This window comes from Aulonocara stuartgranti (assembly GCF_965226115.1).
Source record: "Aulonocara stuartgranti genome assembly, chromosome: 8".
NCBI lineage: Eukaryota > Metazoa > Chordata > Actinopteri > Cichliformes > Cichlidae > Aulonocara > Aulonocara stuartgranti.
Genome location: NC_138959.1, coordinates 3,727,978 through 3,742,668, shown reverse-complemented (window position 1 = coordinate 3,742,668; position 14,691 = coordinate 3,727,978). Strand labels below are relative to the sequence as shown.

Below are 14,691 nucleotides of genomic sequence, written 5' to 3'. Positions count from 1 at the left end.
TGGGGGTGGAAACATCATGCTATGGGGCTGTTTTTCTGCCAAGGGGACAGGACGACTGATCCGTGTTAAGGACAGAATGAATGGGGCCATGTATCGTGAGATTTTGAGCCAAAACCTCCTTCCATCAGTGAGAACTTTGAAGATGAAACGAGGCTGGGTCTTCCAACATGACAATGATCCAAAACACACCGCCCGGGCAACAAAGGAGTGGCTCCGTAAGAAGCATTTGAAAGTCCTGGAGTGGCCTAGCCAGTCTCCAGACCTCAACCCCATAGAAAATCTGTGGCGGGAGTTGAAAGTCCGTGTTGCTCGGCGACAGCCCCAAAACATCACTGCTCTCGAGAAGATCTGCATGGAGGAATGGGCCAAAATACCAGCTACTGTGTGTGCAAACCTGGTAAAGACCTATAGTAAACGTTTGACCTCTGTTATTGCCAACAAAGGTTATGTTACAAAGTATTGAGTTGTATTTTTGTTATTGACCAAATACTTATTTTCCACCCTGATTTACGAATAAATTCTTTACAAATCCTACCATGTGGATTCATGGATTTTTTTTTTTCACATTCTGTCTCTCACAGTTGAAGTGTACCTCTGGTGCAAATTACTGACCTCTGTCATCATTTTAAGTGGGGGAACTTGCACAATCGGTGGCTGACTAAATACTTTTTTGCCCCACTGTACTTACAAGGTCCAACTAATCTCAAGTAGCAGAAATTAAAAATACAAACAGCAAACGCGGTTTAGCTGTTAGGAGGATCTGTAACCAGTCAAAGCGGTGATTTTCACATATATTGCAAGAATCTTAACTTTCCCACAGCTTTAGGCAGCATTTCAGCATCTAACAGCTCTTTTTAAAATCTTAAATAGCTGATTTAATTCTACTGGAGTCAATGGTTATCATTGGTAGAAACATTTGATCACTCTTCTTTGATGAGTGATCTCTCCCATTGACAAAATGTCCAGAGGAACTGAACTTTTGGGCATATTGTTACCTGGAAATTAATTATTTCAATAAGACATTTTTTTGATTTTCTTTTTATTTCTCTCACATTATTTTCAGCCTTAGCAAGCAGAAAAACAAACACTAAACTATCTACCAATCATCACAGAAATTATTATTCAGACAGGCATTATTCTTGGGAGTTTGAGAACATAAGCTGAAAAGAAATGCCAGTTAAGCTTGACAGCGGTGTTCTTTGATGTCTGCTGAATATAACTAAAGTTTAGTAGTCACATTCACCTGCTCTGTACATTAAAATTCAGTATGACTAGTGATCGGTTGATCTGCACATGTATGATCTAATGCAAAATGGAAAAAAAGAAAAAAAAAGAAAACAATCATTCATTTATGTAAAAACCTTTACTCCTCTGAAATATAACTCATGAAATAAGTTATCATTTTTGAATGATTTTTAATTGTGCGTTAAAGCAGAAAGACATTAGGAGGTAAAGCAGAGGACGCAGAGTCGAACATGACTGAGGCGGTCTCTCCTGCATGAAGTCCAGGTTGCAGGTTTTCCAGTGTGGGTGCCAGATGCCAAAAAGCTAACACCAAGTGCTGTCAAAGCCATAACATCCTCCATGAACATGATATGGAACAGATGCAGGTGTGTCCTTATCACCCAGAGGAGTCCAAGTTGTCAAGAACAAGCAAACCTACAAACACAAATCAATTGAAAATGTAAACATCAGCCAAAATATCAGCAGGGATTTACTAACTTTATGACCTCTGTGAAAATTATTTCCACATCATTTATTGTATTGATCTCAACATTCAGGGCCTTTATTGGGACAGTCCCTACAGAGCATACAGAGAAAATTAATAGACTGAATCAATTTCAGCCTTGGTTTTCAATACAAATATATTTTATTAATAACTACGTTTGCCCATGTGTATTTTTGACTGCATATAGGTACTGTAGGTGCAGTTAGTCATTGCAATATACTGAATATTCAATGCGAATATTTGACATACTGTGTCAGAGAGGCTGGGATTAGGTGAACGTGGCTCTTGATGATCATCTATGTCCAGTTTAGAATGAATGTGTGCACTCGTCTAATTAAAACAAATGAACTTAATTCAGCAGCGTGTCATCTCTACTCTTTGCCTTGGCAGATGTTTTAGTTCTATTAACTTTAACTACCAGAAAGCTGTGTGGTAACATCTGGGCAGACAGCATTTTAATCACGAGTTTAAAGGCTGTAGGTTGCCGCCATTGCTCTATATATGTGTATAAATGTAACAGGGCTCAGCGCTTGCTCTGAACGGTGTCAAGCTTTATTTGTGAAGAGCATATTAGCTTACTAAAAACGTACCTATCTAGAACTGCTGGGACGTAATATTTTCATTAGCTAAGGTGATGCTAGTGTTAGCCATGTTAGCATGTTACCTTCTTCAACACTCGGAGCTTCGGCTCTCCATTTCTCTGCAGTCCCGTCATATACTTCTTATCTCCATGTTGTTCAGAGTGTAAAAGCCGAGACTGAATGCCCTTTATATATGTTTAGCAATACAAAGTTATCGGTACAAAAAAAGCACCTTAACAAAACCCAGGTAGTCAGCCTGAGTCTCTGTAACCAATCAGAGAGCTCCTTCCATCACACACCGTGGCTAATTTGCGTTAGTTTTTCTCGAAGGACCATAGTCAAGGAAGTGCTAAATGGAGAAGCTAATCCCAAAACCGAGGGGAGGGATGGCCATTTTGAGTTTGAAAGTAATTTTCTAAATTTAAATTTTAAATTGGTTTTTTAAATTAGCTTTTATTGAGAGCTTATGTTTTTTTTGTAAAATCCATTTGAATTATTTATTAATGTATCAATAATTATTTTTGAAATACTGATATATAGTTATTGTTGTTATTTCACATTAAAGAAATAATACATTACTTTTATGATCTCTAAATAAATAAAAGAATAAAAAATATTTAATATGGAGAAATATTTTAAGAATGGGGGATGATGAATGAGCTGAAAGGGCAAAAAAAAATGTATTCAAAATTCGATCAAAAATAAATAAATTGCTGATAATTGCCCCAAAGCCACGTCTCTGGGGCAACTATTTTCTCGCAGATTTCAGTTTTAAGTAATTCTGTGCTCGTAATGAGCAATGAGGAAAGGCGGTGTGTAGGATCGTCTGGGCCACGCCCCCCGCTTGACAACCAGCACGCCTGGTGTTCGTCTCCCAGCAACCAGTCAGTCCGCCGCTACGTCCCGCTGCAGGCCGTCCGGACTCCCGGAGTGACAGTTACCTCCACATCCAGGCTTCCATGGAACCGGACTGGGACTGAGCCGAGGTGTCGCCATGAACGACCGGTATCACCGGGCGGCCCGGGACGGCTTCCTGGACGTGCTAAAGGAGGCCACACGGAAGGATCTGAACGCCCCGGACGAGGATGGGATGACACCGACCTTATGGGCCGCTTACCACGGCAACCTGGAGGCGCTCCGGCTCATCGTGAGCAGAGGGTGAGTTCAGAACCACAAGCACCAAAATAGAGAAAAGTACTCAAAAAGTTGTCTAAAAATAATAGATATGTGAAAGAAAGATAGATAGATAGATAGATAGATAGATATAATGTATTTTGGAAATATGGAGGTCATACATTTAAGATTTTTAATTGTGATTCACAGTATTAAAATTATTAAATAATACAAAAAAACCGGACACAATTAAAATATTAAAAACCACTTAAAATAATGGATGGGTGGATGGATATATATCTACTTCATATGATTTTTATACTTCAATAAAATTCAAAATATTATAGGATATTGTATGTTTTTCTTTCTTGTATTTTAATTACCTCATGGCAATGAGTTGATGCTGAAGCACAGCAGCTAATCATTCATCTGTCTATCTTAAATGAACAATTTTCCATCCTCATTCTGGTCATTATGTAACTTACCCATGGGCTTCAATTTGATTCAACTCTTTTTTATTTATTTAGCGCCAAATCAAAACAAGGTGAAAACTATAGAATTATTTGACCCCCTACGAGCAAGCTCTTTGGCGACAGTGGGAAGGGAAAACTCCCTTTTAACAGGAAGAAACCGGCAGAAGCAGGCTCAGGGAGGGGCGACCGTTTGGGAGTGAGGGTAGGAAAACAGGAAAAAAAACACACTGCGGAAGACAGTTAGATATTAATAATAGCTAATGATTACCTAATGGCGTCAGCAGTAAATCTTACTGCTTCAAGTCTGTTAGCCAAGGTTCACTGTAAAACACCACAGTCTAGTGGCTGAAAGTAAGAAATTACTATAAATTACTGTAAGAACAATATGAACAGTTGAAGGAGACATAGTCCCAAATCTGAGGTAGTGAATATTTAAAAATGGGTTGCTCATTTGACAAGATAACAAACCTTACCTGATCACTTCTTGGTCTCCAGGTGTGGATTCCAGCCAGATTTCTACCTTTATTAAAGACAGTGACTGTGGATTCAATATATACACAAGAGTGCTGCAACCGTCCACAAAACTCCAGTGTAATCTAAAGTTATTTCTGTATTATACTGGACAAAATGGAATTCGTTTCTGTACAGTTTACAAAAATATCTAACCGCGTAGAACGTTCTTTAGTTTGTGTTTAACTGAGAAAATAAAACTGCTCCAACCCCCATCACTAATCTAATCAGCACTTCAAGAGATGGAGGCTGTACATATAAACAGCCTAATTGCATACAAAGGTCACTTGTGTGTGCTGGCTATATATTAAATCTGACAGATGAAGCTTGGGCTGATCTGTGACACAACAGAGCCTTAAATCTGATTGAGCCATTATACACAAGCCATTTTTACACAGCTCAGTTACTGAAACTGACCGGAAGCTTGGAGAAAACGGAGACAATCACAAACAGGTTTTAGGAGTAAGGCTATATTCAGGGCAGATAAGTTACAGATAGAGTAAGGTAGACTATCCGAGAGCACCGTGCGGAGGCTTTAGGGCCCAAACAAAGCAGCGTGTTTGCTTCCTGCTCTCTAAGAAGGAGCATATTAACAGCAGGGCGAGGTGCACTGTGTCATGCAGCTGGCGGCAGCTTTATAAAGCGTGCAGTGAAGTGCAGGGTACTGCAGGGTACTGCAAAGGTCAGAGTGATGGATCGAGTGCATGCGAAGCAGAGACAAGAAAGCTGAGCAGCAGAGCGGGCATTACAACAAGAACGACACTGAAGACAACAAGAGGGCAGTTTAAGAAGCAGGAACAGGAACAGTCATAAATCTACACTCATCAACCCCACTGACACTGAGCTTACAAAAGAACTGTACCTAAAAGTGGGCAAAATCATTATTTAAAGAACAAATATGGCTCCGATTACAGATGCAGACCTGACTGCACTGCCCTGACTGGCCCAGTTTGTGCTATTCAAGCTAAAACAGCATTTAAGCCTAGATGTGAGTTTTTGCATCATTTCATCATTTCAGATTTAAATGTTCCAAACAAACACATTTTAATAACATGAGTAAACACAACATGTAGTTTTTAAATAATGATTTTATTTATTAAGGGGAAAAAAGTTATCCAAACCTATGTTGGGCTGTGTGAAAAAGTAATTGTCCCTCTTCTTAAATCATGAGTTGACTGTGATTAACTACTTTTTTTGAAAGCTGAGTTCAGTTTCATTGCTATGCCCAGGCTTAAAGGGTTACAAAGCCATTTCTTTGGACATAGCCAAAGCTTTCACAATGTGAGCCCTTATTCACAAATGGACAAAATCTGAGTGGTGAACCTTCCCAGGAGTAGTTGTTTTACCACAATTACTCCAAGAACACATCGACGACTCATCCAGGAGGTCAAAAAAGAACCCAGAACAACATCTGAACAACTGCAGGCTCCACTCACCTCAGTTAAGGTCAGACTTCATAAGAAAGAGAGTGGGCACAAGTGGCCTCCATGGGAGAGTTCCAAGGAGAAAACCACTGCTTCAAAGAAAGAACCCAAAAGCCAATAAAAAAAATACCCTCAAGACTTTTGGGGATCTAAATCTGATCCAAAACATACCAGCACAGGCAGCTCTGAATGTCTAAAAAAATGAAGGTTTTGGAGCGACCTGGTCAAAGTCCAGACTTAAATCTGATTGAGAGGCTTTGGTATAACCTCAAACGGACCGTTCATGCAGGAAATCCATCAAATGTGACTTAATTAAAACAATCCTGAAAAGAAGAGTGGGCCATGAAAGACAATGAGAAAGACTCATTACCAGTATATTGCACTTCTTGCTGTCAAGGGTGGAACAAGCAGTTATTAGAATTGGGGAGCAATTACTTTTTCACATTAGGCCAGGTAGGTTTAAATAGCTTTTCAGGAATGCAAAAAATGAAGAAATCAGGGAGGGAACAAGGACTCTCTTCCTGATTGTAAAATGCAACACATTTCTATAAAGAAACAAAAAACATGTAGATGGTTATAACATAAATCACATACAGGACTTTCACTCACGAAGCCTGGGCTCATGGGGGCCCCTTTGAGAGTTCTAGGTTCATTTATGTTTATTGGCCAGGAATACCTGAGATAGGAACATTTTTAATTCCATGTATTTCTTTATATGTAAAGACTGAGACTAGTCTTTGGAGACCAAGAGACTCTTCAGTAAATCAGACATTAGAATCAAAGAACTGAAAAGAATATCTTCTGTAGAAAGTCCAGATTTATGTTTGGTTATATTGTCTTTTGGCTTTTATTAATTTTTTTACTTTATTTTGTTGCCATTGCCATTTTACACAAATAAAGAGAAATTTGTTCACTTTATATTTACACTTGATAAATGATAATGATACTGTATTTTTTAACTTGGATCTCTCTCTGCTTTAGCACTACTTTAGTGCACTTTAGTGCTACTACTTTAGCACTTTTAGCACTACGTATTCAGTACTATGTCAAAGCCCCTTTGGAATGCGCTTCTGGTTCTTGGGCCACTGCAGGTTTGCACACGGATTTGGGCGCTTTCTTCTTTTATTCCTTACCGATCAGTCAAAGCTTAGAATGGATGAGAAGCATCTGTGAAGTGCCACGTTCAGGTCTCTCCACAGAGGTTTGTGGGATTGAAGTGTGGATATTTAGAGACTTGTCCTGGAACTGCTCCAGTGTTGTCTCATCTGTTTGCTTTGGGCTGTTGTGCAGCTGTAAGGTGAACCATCCTCTCAGTCTTAGGTCTCTGCACCCTGACATAGAGCTTTCTTCCAATGACCATCACTTCACTGGCCTTCTCTCAGTTCTTGCCAGTTTCCTGTCTCTGTTTTTGCGGATGCTGCCACTGGCTTACCTTACTGTCAGGATGGTGTTAGCAGATGAAGTGTAGAGCCTGTTGTTCAGCAGACACAGACACTGAATAGTTCAGCACAAAATGCTTTTCCTCATCCTCTCAGAGTCCTTTAAATCCTTTAAGACAAACACTAAGCAGGTTGTGATGATTTTCAGACATTGCATATGAAGAATTTAAATCAGTCGTTTAAGTAATGGTGGAAGTCAACTTGCCATTGTTGAAAAGGGCTTTTTAGAGCCGTTCTTTTTGGGCAAATGTAAATATAGTTTTGTGTTCTGGTGACCTGTAAAATGAAAATACATTTATAGACAATAAGTGCAAAAGTAAGTGCCTATGTTGCTTTAAATGAGTGCACAAGGAAGACCATCGGAGGGGCAACTGCACCACCCTCCTGGGAAGAGCTGAGGAGAACCCCAGATGTGGGGTCACCCAGCAGCCATGGTGCAGAAGCCAGCAGCCAGCCACGCCAGAACGGACCAAGCCCTTGGCCCAGAGGCCCAAGGTGCGAGGTCCCCCACCCCCGGAAGGGGCCCGGCCGAGGCACGAGCGCCAGGTCCTGCCAAGAAGCCACCGGGAATGAGACGGTACATATCTAAGGGCCCAGCCCCGGACACCGAAAACCACCAACGCACCGCCAGTTGAGGGCCTCAGTCACCGGCAGGGAGTGTGGTGAGGGGAGACAGAGATGTTCCCAGAGAGGTGGAGTTTAAGACCTGACCTGAAAAATAGACACAGACAACCAGACACACACAGACACAAACATGCATTCCCACCCTCATGCACACATATACAAATACAGGGCACTCGCCCAACGTGGAGACAAACACAGATGGACAAACACACTCTATACCCCGGGTCCAGGTTCCCTGGACCCTGTTACCCTTTTCCCTGAGGTGGAGACAAGCAGACCACCCCCCAGTCCTGCAGCAGCAGGGAGGCCCTGCATCCCAGACTGACCAGACGGCCAACTTGCCCTCCCAGCTCCCCGCTCCTATGGCGACTAGAGAAGGGGTGAAGACCCCTTACCTCCCTCTGCCAGCTCATATATGGTGTTGCTGCATGTTGTTCTCAAGTGCTTTTAAAACACAGGAAGGGCATGATGCTTTCTGCCAGAGAGCAGCTGGTGTCAGCACGCCCCAAATCCTGAACAAAGAGTCTTCTGAATGTCCATAATGATTGTCATGAGTTGTCATTGTCTGTAAAATGGGACACTTATTGTTCAGTTCCCAGTATTACTGCTGCTGTGTGAGAGCACCAATGACAAATGACACCAAGAAGACAAAACATGTTATATTAACTGCCAAAATGTGAATGGGTTCTACGTTCTGAACTAGTGGTACCTGTTTGGAGATGAAACCTGACTCTTCTTTAAGGGATTTTCCCATATGGGTGGTTTTTCTATTATGCTTTTCTGATACTTGTGACTGCTTGCTTCAAAAGACAAGCCAAGGAATATAATCTCTCCAGCATTTGCAGGCTAAACCCCTGTCCCAGTAGGACATACCCAGAACTCCTCACCCAGGAAGCATCCCTGTCAGATTCCTCAAGTGGCTCATTTTGATGAAGAGGAGTATCAGCTGTACTCTAAGCTTCTCTCAAATGACTGACCCCGTCACCCTTTATCAGTCTCTGATATTGCTGTGGAGGAATTCTGGCCCACACCTTTCACCTGTGATAGATAATTATTAAGTGAAGATGGAGACAAAAGCCGGGAGAAGGAGAAGACGTGGAGCAGCAGCAGTCAACTTTCTCAACTATGAGCTAAAACCGGCACCCTGACCTGACCTGTGCTTGTTTTCAATGTTGCTTCAGTACATTGATGTATGCAGACACTCATTTATGCACAGCTCTTTTAAGGTCCTGCCACAGCATTCAGTGGGGTTAAGGTCTGGACTTTGCAGCATCTCCATTCGTTTCTTTTTTTAGTGATTCTGCTGTAACTTGCTGCTGTGCTTGGGTTGGTCTTGTTGCATGACCCGGTGTGGGTCAAGATTTAGCTGTTGGATAGATGGACTCACATTTGACTCTACAATACGTTGGTATAGATAGGAGCTAATGGCCGATTCAGGCACTGTGAGGTGCCCAGGTACAAACCAGCTCAAATCATCACCCCTCCACCATCGTGCTGACACTTGCTCATATGATGTGACTGGCTGGAGTCCACATGACTCTACCTTAGTATAGTTGTCTTTTCTGTCTAAACCTGATAAAAAACATGGTTTCAAAATGAAACTGTGCTGGTGTAACTTCAGCATTTGCTGGACTTCCTTAGACTTTGTAGCAAGGGAAAGTTTGTGTAGCAGAATTGTCTTTTCTTGTCCTTTCAGACCAAGTTAAAACATTCTCAGATAAAGTAGAAATGTGTGTTTTAAATCCTGACTTCGGGATGTGGAAACCAGTGAGGCAGTGACTGTGATGGTCCAGACATAGAGATTTCTCAGTTTTGTAATGTAATTGGTCTTTCTGGCAGGTAAATAAACACCCACATGGTTCGTCTCAGATATACGTGATTTCAAGTCCACACTCAGGGTGCAGCACCGCAGACGTGAACTGAAATCAGGGTTGGTGCCAATAAAGGTGGTGACCCTGCTGTGGTGCGTGGTAACACTGTCGCTGGGTGTCTGTGAAAAAAAGAGTCTGGGTGTGGGAGATGAATAATGCAGAGTCGCCTCTGTCATGTTTAACCTGCTGCGCTTCAATTATTGATCAGGACCCGGCCGTGTGGGAGGAGGGAAAACAGGAAGAGGAGGAGAGTTTACAGCAGATTAACACGAGTCACCGTTGCAGCAGCTGCAGGAGGTGGAGTTGTTGTTGTTGTTGCTCTACATTAGAGTTGTGCTTTTCAGATGCTTCACTAATATCTATATGACAGCTGTTTTCCAGCGAAATACTGGTACAGACTTAAATATGTGTCTTCCATATGCACAGTTACATTGGTGAATGCTCATAAAACCACCAGGTGTATGCGAGTAGTCAAACTCCTTTAAACACTTGGTTTCAGCCTATATTTTTTACGCATGGCTCTTTATGATGTCATAAAGAGGTGATATCTGTAATATGGTCATCTTTGGTGGAAATGGATGGAACCTGTTCTAGAGTGGGCACCAAATAAAGTTAGAAGCAGTCTAAGTGTGTAAACTTTGTGTATAAATTCAACATGGCGTCTCCTCTGTTGACTTCTAGAGGTGACCCGGACAAATGCGACATTTGGGGGAACACACCGCTCCACCTGGCAGCTGCCAACGGCCACCATAACTGCCTGTCCTTCCTGGTGGCTTTCGGTGCCAACGTGTGGTGTCTCGACAATGACTACCACACGCCGCTGGACATGGCTGCCACCAAGGGCCACATGGACTGCGTTCGCTACCTGGACTCCATCGCCGCCAAGCAGATTACCATCAACCCAAAGCTGGTCAGCAAGCTCAAGGATCGGGCGTTTCGCGCCGCGGAGCGCCGGATCAAAGAGTGCGCAAAGCTGCAGAAGAAACACCATGAACGCATGTCAAGGAAGTTCATGAAGGAGTCTGCGGCCTTAGACAACTTGGACGCTATTAGCTTTTCTAGCTACACCAGCAGCAGCACTCTGAGCCGCAAGTTCAACACTGTCACCTCCAACATGCCATACTCGCAGGTGGTTGGTTTTGTGTTCAAAAGCCCTGATTTAGTATTAACTTCTGCTTTACTGAGCAGGGAACATTTTAGCTAGTATTTAAAGCTCTACCTTAGATCAATAACTGTCCCTGGACTCAGTTGCAGTTGATGGTCAGCCTTTTAACCCCCAAAACCTTTTAGTCTTAGTCATTTGAAAACAATATACTTAGCTTCTCAAATGGCACTGTTAAGCTTTTTATTTTTAAAAGAAGATCTATTATCAGATCCATGTTTTCACTATTATACTCTACTAGAGTAATTTTGCGTGAATCCCAATTCAAAACAACCTTTATTTATCTTTTGCTGTGCTTTAATGCAACCCCTGTCAGAAGAAACAAAACTTTTAAAGCTAACTTTCCCCAATTGACTAGTCAATTGTAAAGACTGAGATTTCAGCGGGAGGGTGGGTGACCATAATTGACCACAGTGAGAACATACAGATACACGAGTAGTAAAAAACTTGAAAACGTTGCAAGACTTTGTCTCTGTTTGAGTTTGACATTTACAGTAATTATTTACATCATCTGAAAGACCCCTGGGTGATCCACAGTGTCTGATTTGTCCCTTTCAGGCCACCCTGCATTCGACAGCCAAGGGCAAGGCCAAGATACAGAAGAAGCTCGAGAAAAAGAAGCAGGTTGACGGTACGTTCAAGATCTACGAAGATGGCAGGAAAAGCGTGCGCTCGCTGTCTGGCCTGCAGCTAGGCAATGACGTGATGTTCCTCAAACAGGGCACCTACACCAACCCCAGAGAGCGGTCGCGGCTCAACATCCGTGATATGTTTCCCCGTGACATTGACGACGATGCTGACACCATCTCCCGAGCCATGAGTGACCCAGGCCTCCACGAGGCGGCTTATTCCGAGATCAGCGCAGACTCCGGGCGTGACTCGCTGTTCACTCGACCGGGGCTCGGGACCATGGTTTTCAGGAGGAACTATATGAGCGGAGGCATGTTTGGAATTGGGGTAGAGGAAAGCGTTGCAGGGAGTGAACCTGTGGGGAGAGCGCCTAACGTCCGACTGCGAGGAAAACTGCCTCGACACTTGCCCAGCTTCGATGAGGATAGTATTGGCAGCGCTTTGAGCCTGCAAGAAAGAAATCTGCAGGAGCTGCCCTGGGAGGAGACTGAGCTTGGGCTGGATGAGGACATGGAGCCAGAGAACAATCCTCTGGAGACTTTCCTGGCCTCTCAGAGTCTCAGTGAGTTCATGCCCATATTCAGGAGGGAGAAGATCGACTTGGAAGCTCTGTTGCTATGCTCTGATACAGACCTCACCAGTATCCACATCCCTCTAGGGCCCAGGAAAAAACTGTTGGATGCCTGTAAGAGACGTTTGGATACTCTGGATGAACCAGAGGCCATTGAAGATACTGAGCTGTGAAGCTCAGTATCGCCCATATGTCTGAAATCAGGACCACAGCTTTGTGAATTGAATGCAATTTGCTGCTCGAAATACAAAAAGCAAAAAGAAATATAGAAAATATTTAGTGCAGTATTAATAAAATGTCAGAGCTTTTAATGATAGCAGTTCTCTAAGTTGTGCATTATTTCTTTATATTTCACCCCAGATCAACCTGAGCAGAAAACAGCATTTTTATGCCTGAACAGCACCATCTAGTGGTGACTTATCATATCAATTTAAAATTTAAATCTATGGGCCTGTAAGAAATATTAGTTGGTGGCATTACACATTACAGTTATATGTAATTTTATTTTACCTAATTATTCATGTAATTGAATAAGAAGATGTATATGCAGTGATGCTGTACAGTCGGTGGAGTAATGACAATTTCACGGGAAAGCTGGGACACCTGTATGTACCTAAACCTCAACCCTAATATGTGTGTTTTTTTTATTGTACACTTTTCTTACATTTAAATGTTATTTTACCTCATGGCACATATGCAGTGGTGACTGAACAGTATATTTGTGATGTATGAATGTAGCCGCAGACGGAGTGACAAACAGTGTTGCAACAGTAAAACAATGAGGTGTCAGAGCGGTGCTAGATAACGCCGCTATCTCAGGTTACTGCAGCAGCTATTTGGTTACGCTGAAGGTCTGCTGCCGGCTGCACTCCACAGTACGACTGTGCATGAATGTACCTTTTTATGTTGGCAAAGAACTTTTTGTAATGATGCACTCACAAACGTTATTATCTTTTCGTAAAATAAAGGGGAAATTCTTATTGCGTTGTGCTTGAATTTATTCAGTGTTAATGAGTTTATTATCTCAGGAACTTTTACATTATGCAGCACATATAAAACTTCTGTTAAAACAGCTGATAGAGGAAGTCTATCAGCTGGTGTCGAACCATTTCATTTCTGGTCCTCCATCTCTGCTGAAGTTTGTCATTTTGTTTCTTTATGTTGTAGCCTCGTGTCTTTTTGCAACACTAACATTTTTAAGTAATATGACTTATCATTGTGGATGCATTGAGCTACTTTCTTGCTGTTCTTTATGCATTTTTGGTTGCTTTCTATCTTTTTGTAGCCACTTTGTCTGCACTGTATATCTCTTTGTAGTCCCTCTGTCTTTCTTCATTGTAAATTTGTGTCTTTGGTAGCTGTCCAGCACCTCTTTTTAGTCACTTCCTGTCTGTAACTTTAACTGCCTGTGTTGCTTTATAGTCTTTGTGTCATTTCTTGTGGTCCTTTTATCAATTTCTCTTTTGTCTATTGTGTCTTTTATGTCTGGTTGACATCTCTTCATAGTTTTTTCTTCTGTCTCACCGTAGCTGGTTTTGCCACTTTATGATTGTTTTTTTTTTGTCTCTTTGTGGTCACTTATGTGAAGGTTATTACATGAATCCTCCTGCTTGTAGCCACTTTGTCTGTCTACAGCTTTTGTCACTTTTAAGGTCCCTTTGTTGTTATTTTTCAGCATCTTGTGGCCATTTCTTGCACTCTGTAGTCATTCTGTCTCGATGTGGGGATTTTGTTGCTTTTTAGATTTTTGCGTATGGTTTTCTGTTTGGATGGGTGGTTTAGTCCATATGAAAATGACGCATCAATTTGTATCCGATTTATCTCTTTGTGATTGTTTTGTATACCATTCGTGTCATTTTGGTCTCTTGGGACTGTTTTGCGGTACTTTATTATTGTTTTCTACTAATTCAGTTGTTTTCTGTCTCTATAAAGGCCGTTTGACTGTTGTTTAACCTCTATAGCATCTGTTTGTAGTTGTTATGACTCTTTTTGAAGATATTTTATCTCCTTGTTTTAGTCTCTCAATGGATGTTGGCATCTCCATGTAGTTTTATTCTGGGTTTGTGTAGCTGTTTTTTAAAACATCTCTATGGTTGTCTTATTTCCCTGTTTATCTGCCTTTTGTACCTACACAGTGTCTAATTGTTAAAACCGCAGAGACTACCTTACTGTCTCTGCAGTTTTATTTCTTTCCTCTATGTTCATTTTCTCACTTTCTAGATTTCTTAGTTTGTTTTATTATCTCTTTGTGTTTGTATCTTTTGTAACTACCTCTCATCTCTTTGCAGTTCGTTTCTGTGTATTTTTAGCTGTTTTTTGCTGCTTGGTTGCTGTTTTTCACCTTTTTGTGGGTGTTTTCTGTCTACAGGTTCAAGGTTCAAAGTTCTTTATTTGTCACATGCATAGTTATAAAAGTATAACACACCGTGAAGTGTAGCCTGACATGTGCAAAAATGGGGGGGGGGGGGAGGGGTAGAGGAAGAACATTATATATATATATATATATATAATGTTCTTCCTCTACCCCTCTACCCCCCCCCCCCCCCACATGTGACATGTGACAA

At 41.7% G+C, this 14,691-nt stretch overlaps 1 protein-coding gene across 3 annotated transcripts; it reads left to right on the top strand.

Moving 5' to 3' along the window:
• Nucleotides 1–2,845: 2,845 nt before the first annotated feature.
• ush1gb (Usher syndrome 1Gb (autosomal recessive)) lies at nt 2,846–13,079 on the top strand. 3 transcript variants are annotated; one of them, XM_082543379.1, is made up of 3 exons: nt 3,211–3,468; nt 10,446–10,893; nt 11,485–13,079. In XM_082543379.1, the coding sequence occupies exons 1-3, from the start codon at nt 3,305–3,307 to the stop codon at nt 12,298–12,300; spliced, it is 1,428 nt and encodes a 475-aa protein (XP_082399505.1). In that variant the 5' UTR covers nt 3,211–3,304; the 3' UTR covers nt 12,301–13,079. The 3 variants fall into 3 exon arrangements, with proteins under 3 accessions (XP_082399506.1, XP_082399505.1, XP_082399504.1); XM_082543378.1 differs by having other exon boundaries at nt 10,446–10,896; XM_082543380.1 differs by lacking the exon at nt 10,446–10,893 and having other exon boundaries at nt 2,846–3,468.
• Nucleotides 13,080–14,691: the final 1,612 nt, after the last annotated feature.

Coding starts and splice junctions, on each gene's coding strand:
- ush1gb (XM_082543378.1), top strand. CDS start 3,305: ATGAACGACCGGTATCACCGGGCGGCCCGGGACGGCTTCCTGGACGTG. Junction 3,469..10,445: donor CGGCTCATCGTGAGCAGAGG/GTGAGTTCAGAA, acceptor GTTGACTTCTAG/AGGTGACCCGGACAAATGCG. Junction 10,897..11,484: donor ACATGCCATACTCGCAGGTG/GTTGGTTTTGTG, acceptor TGTCCCTTTCAG/GCCACCCTGCATTCGACAGC.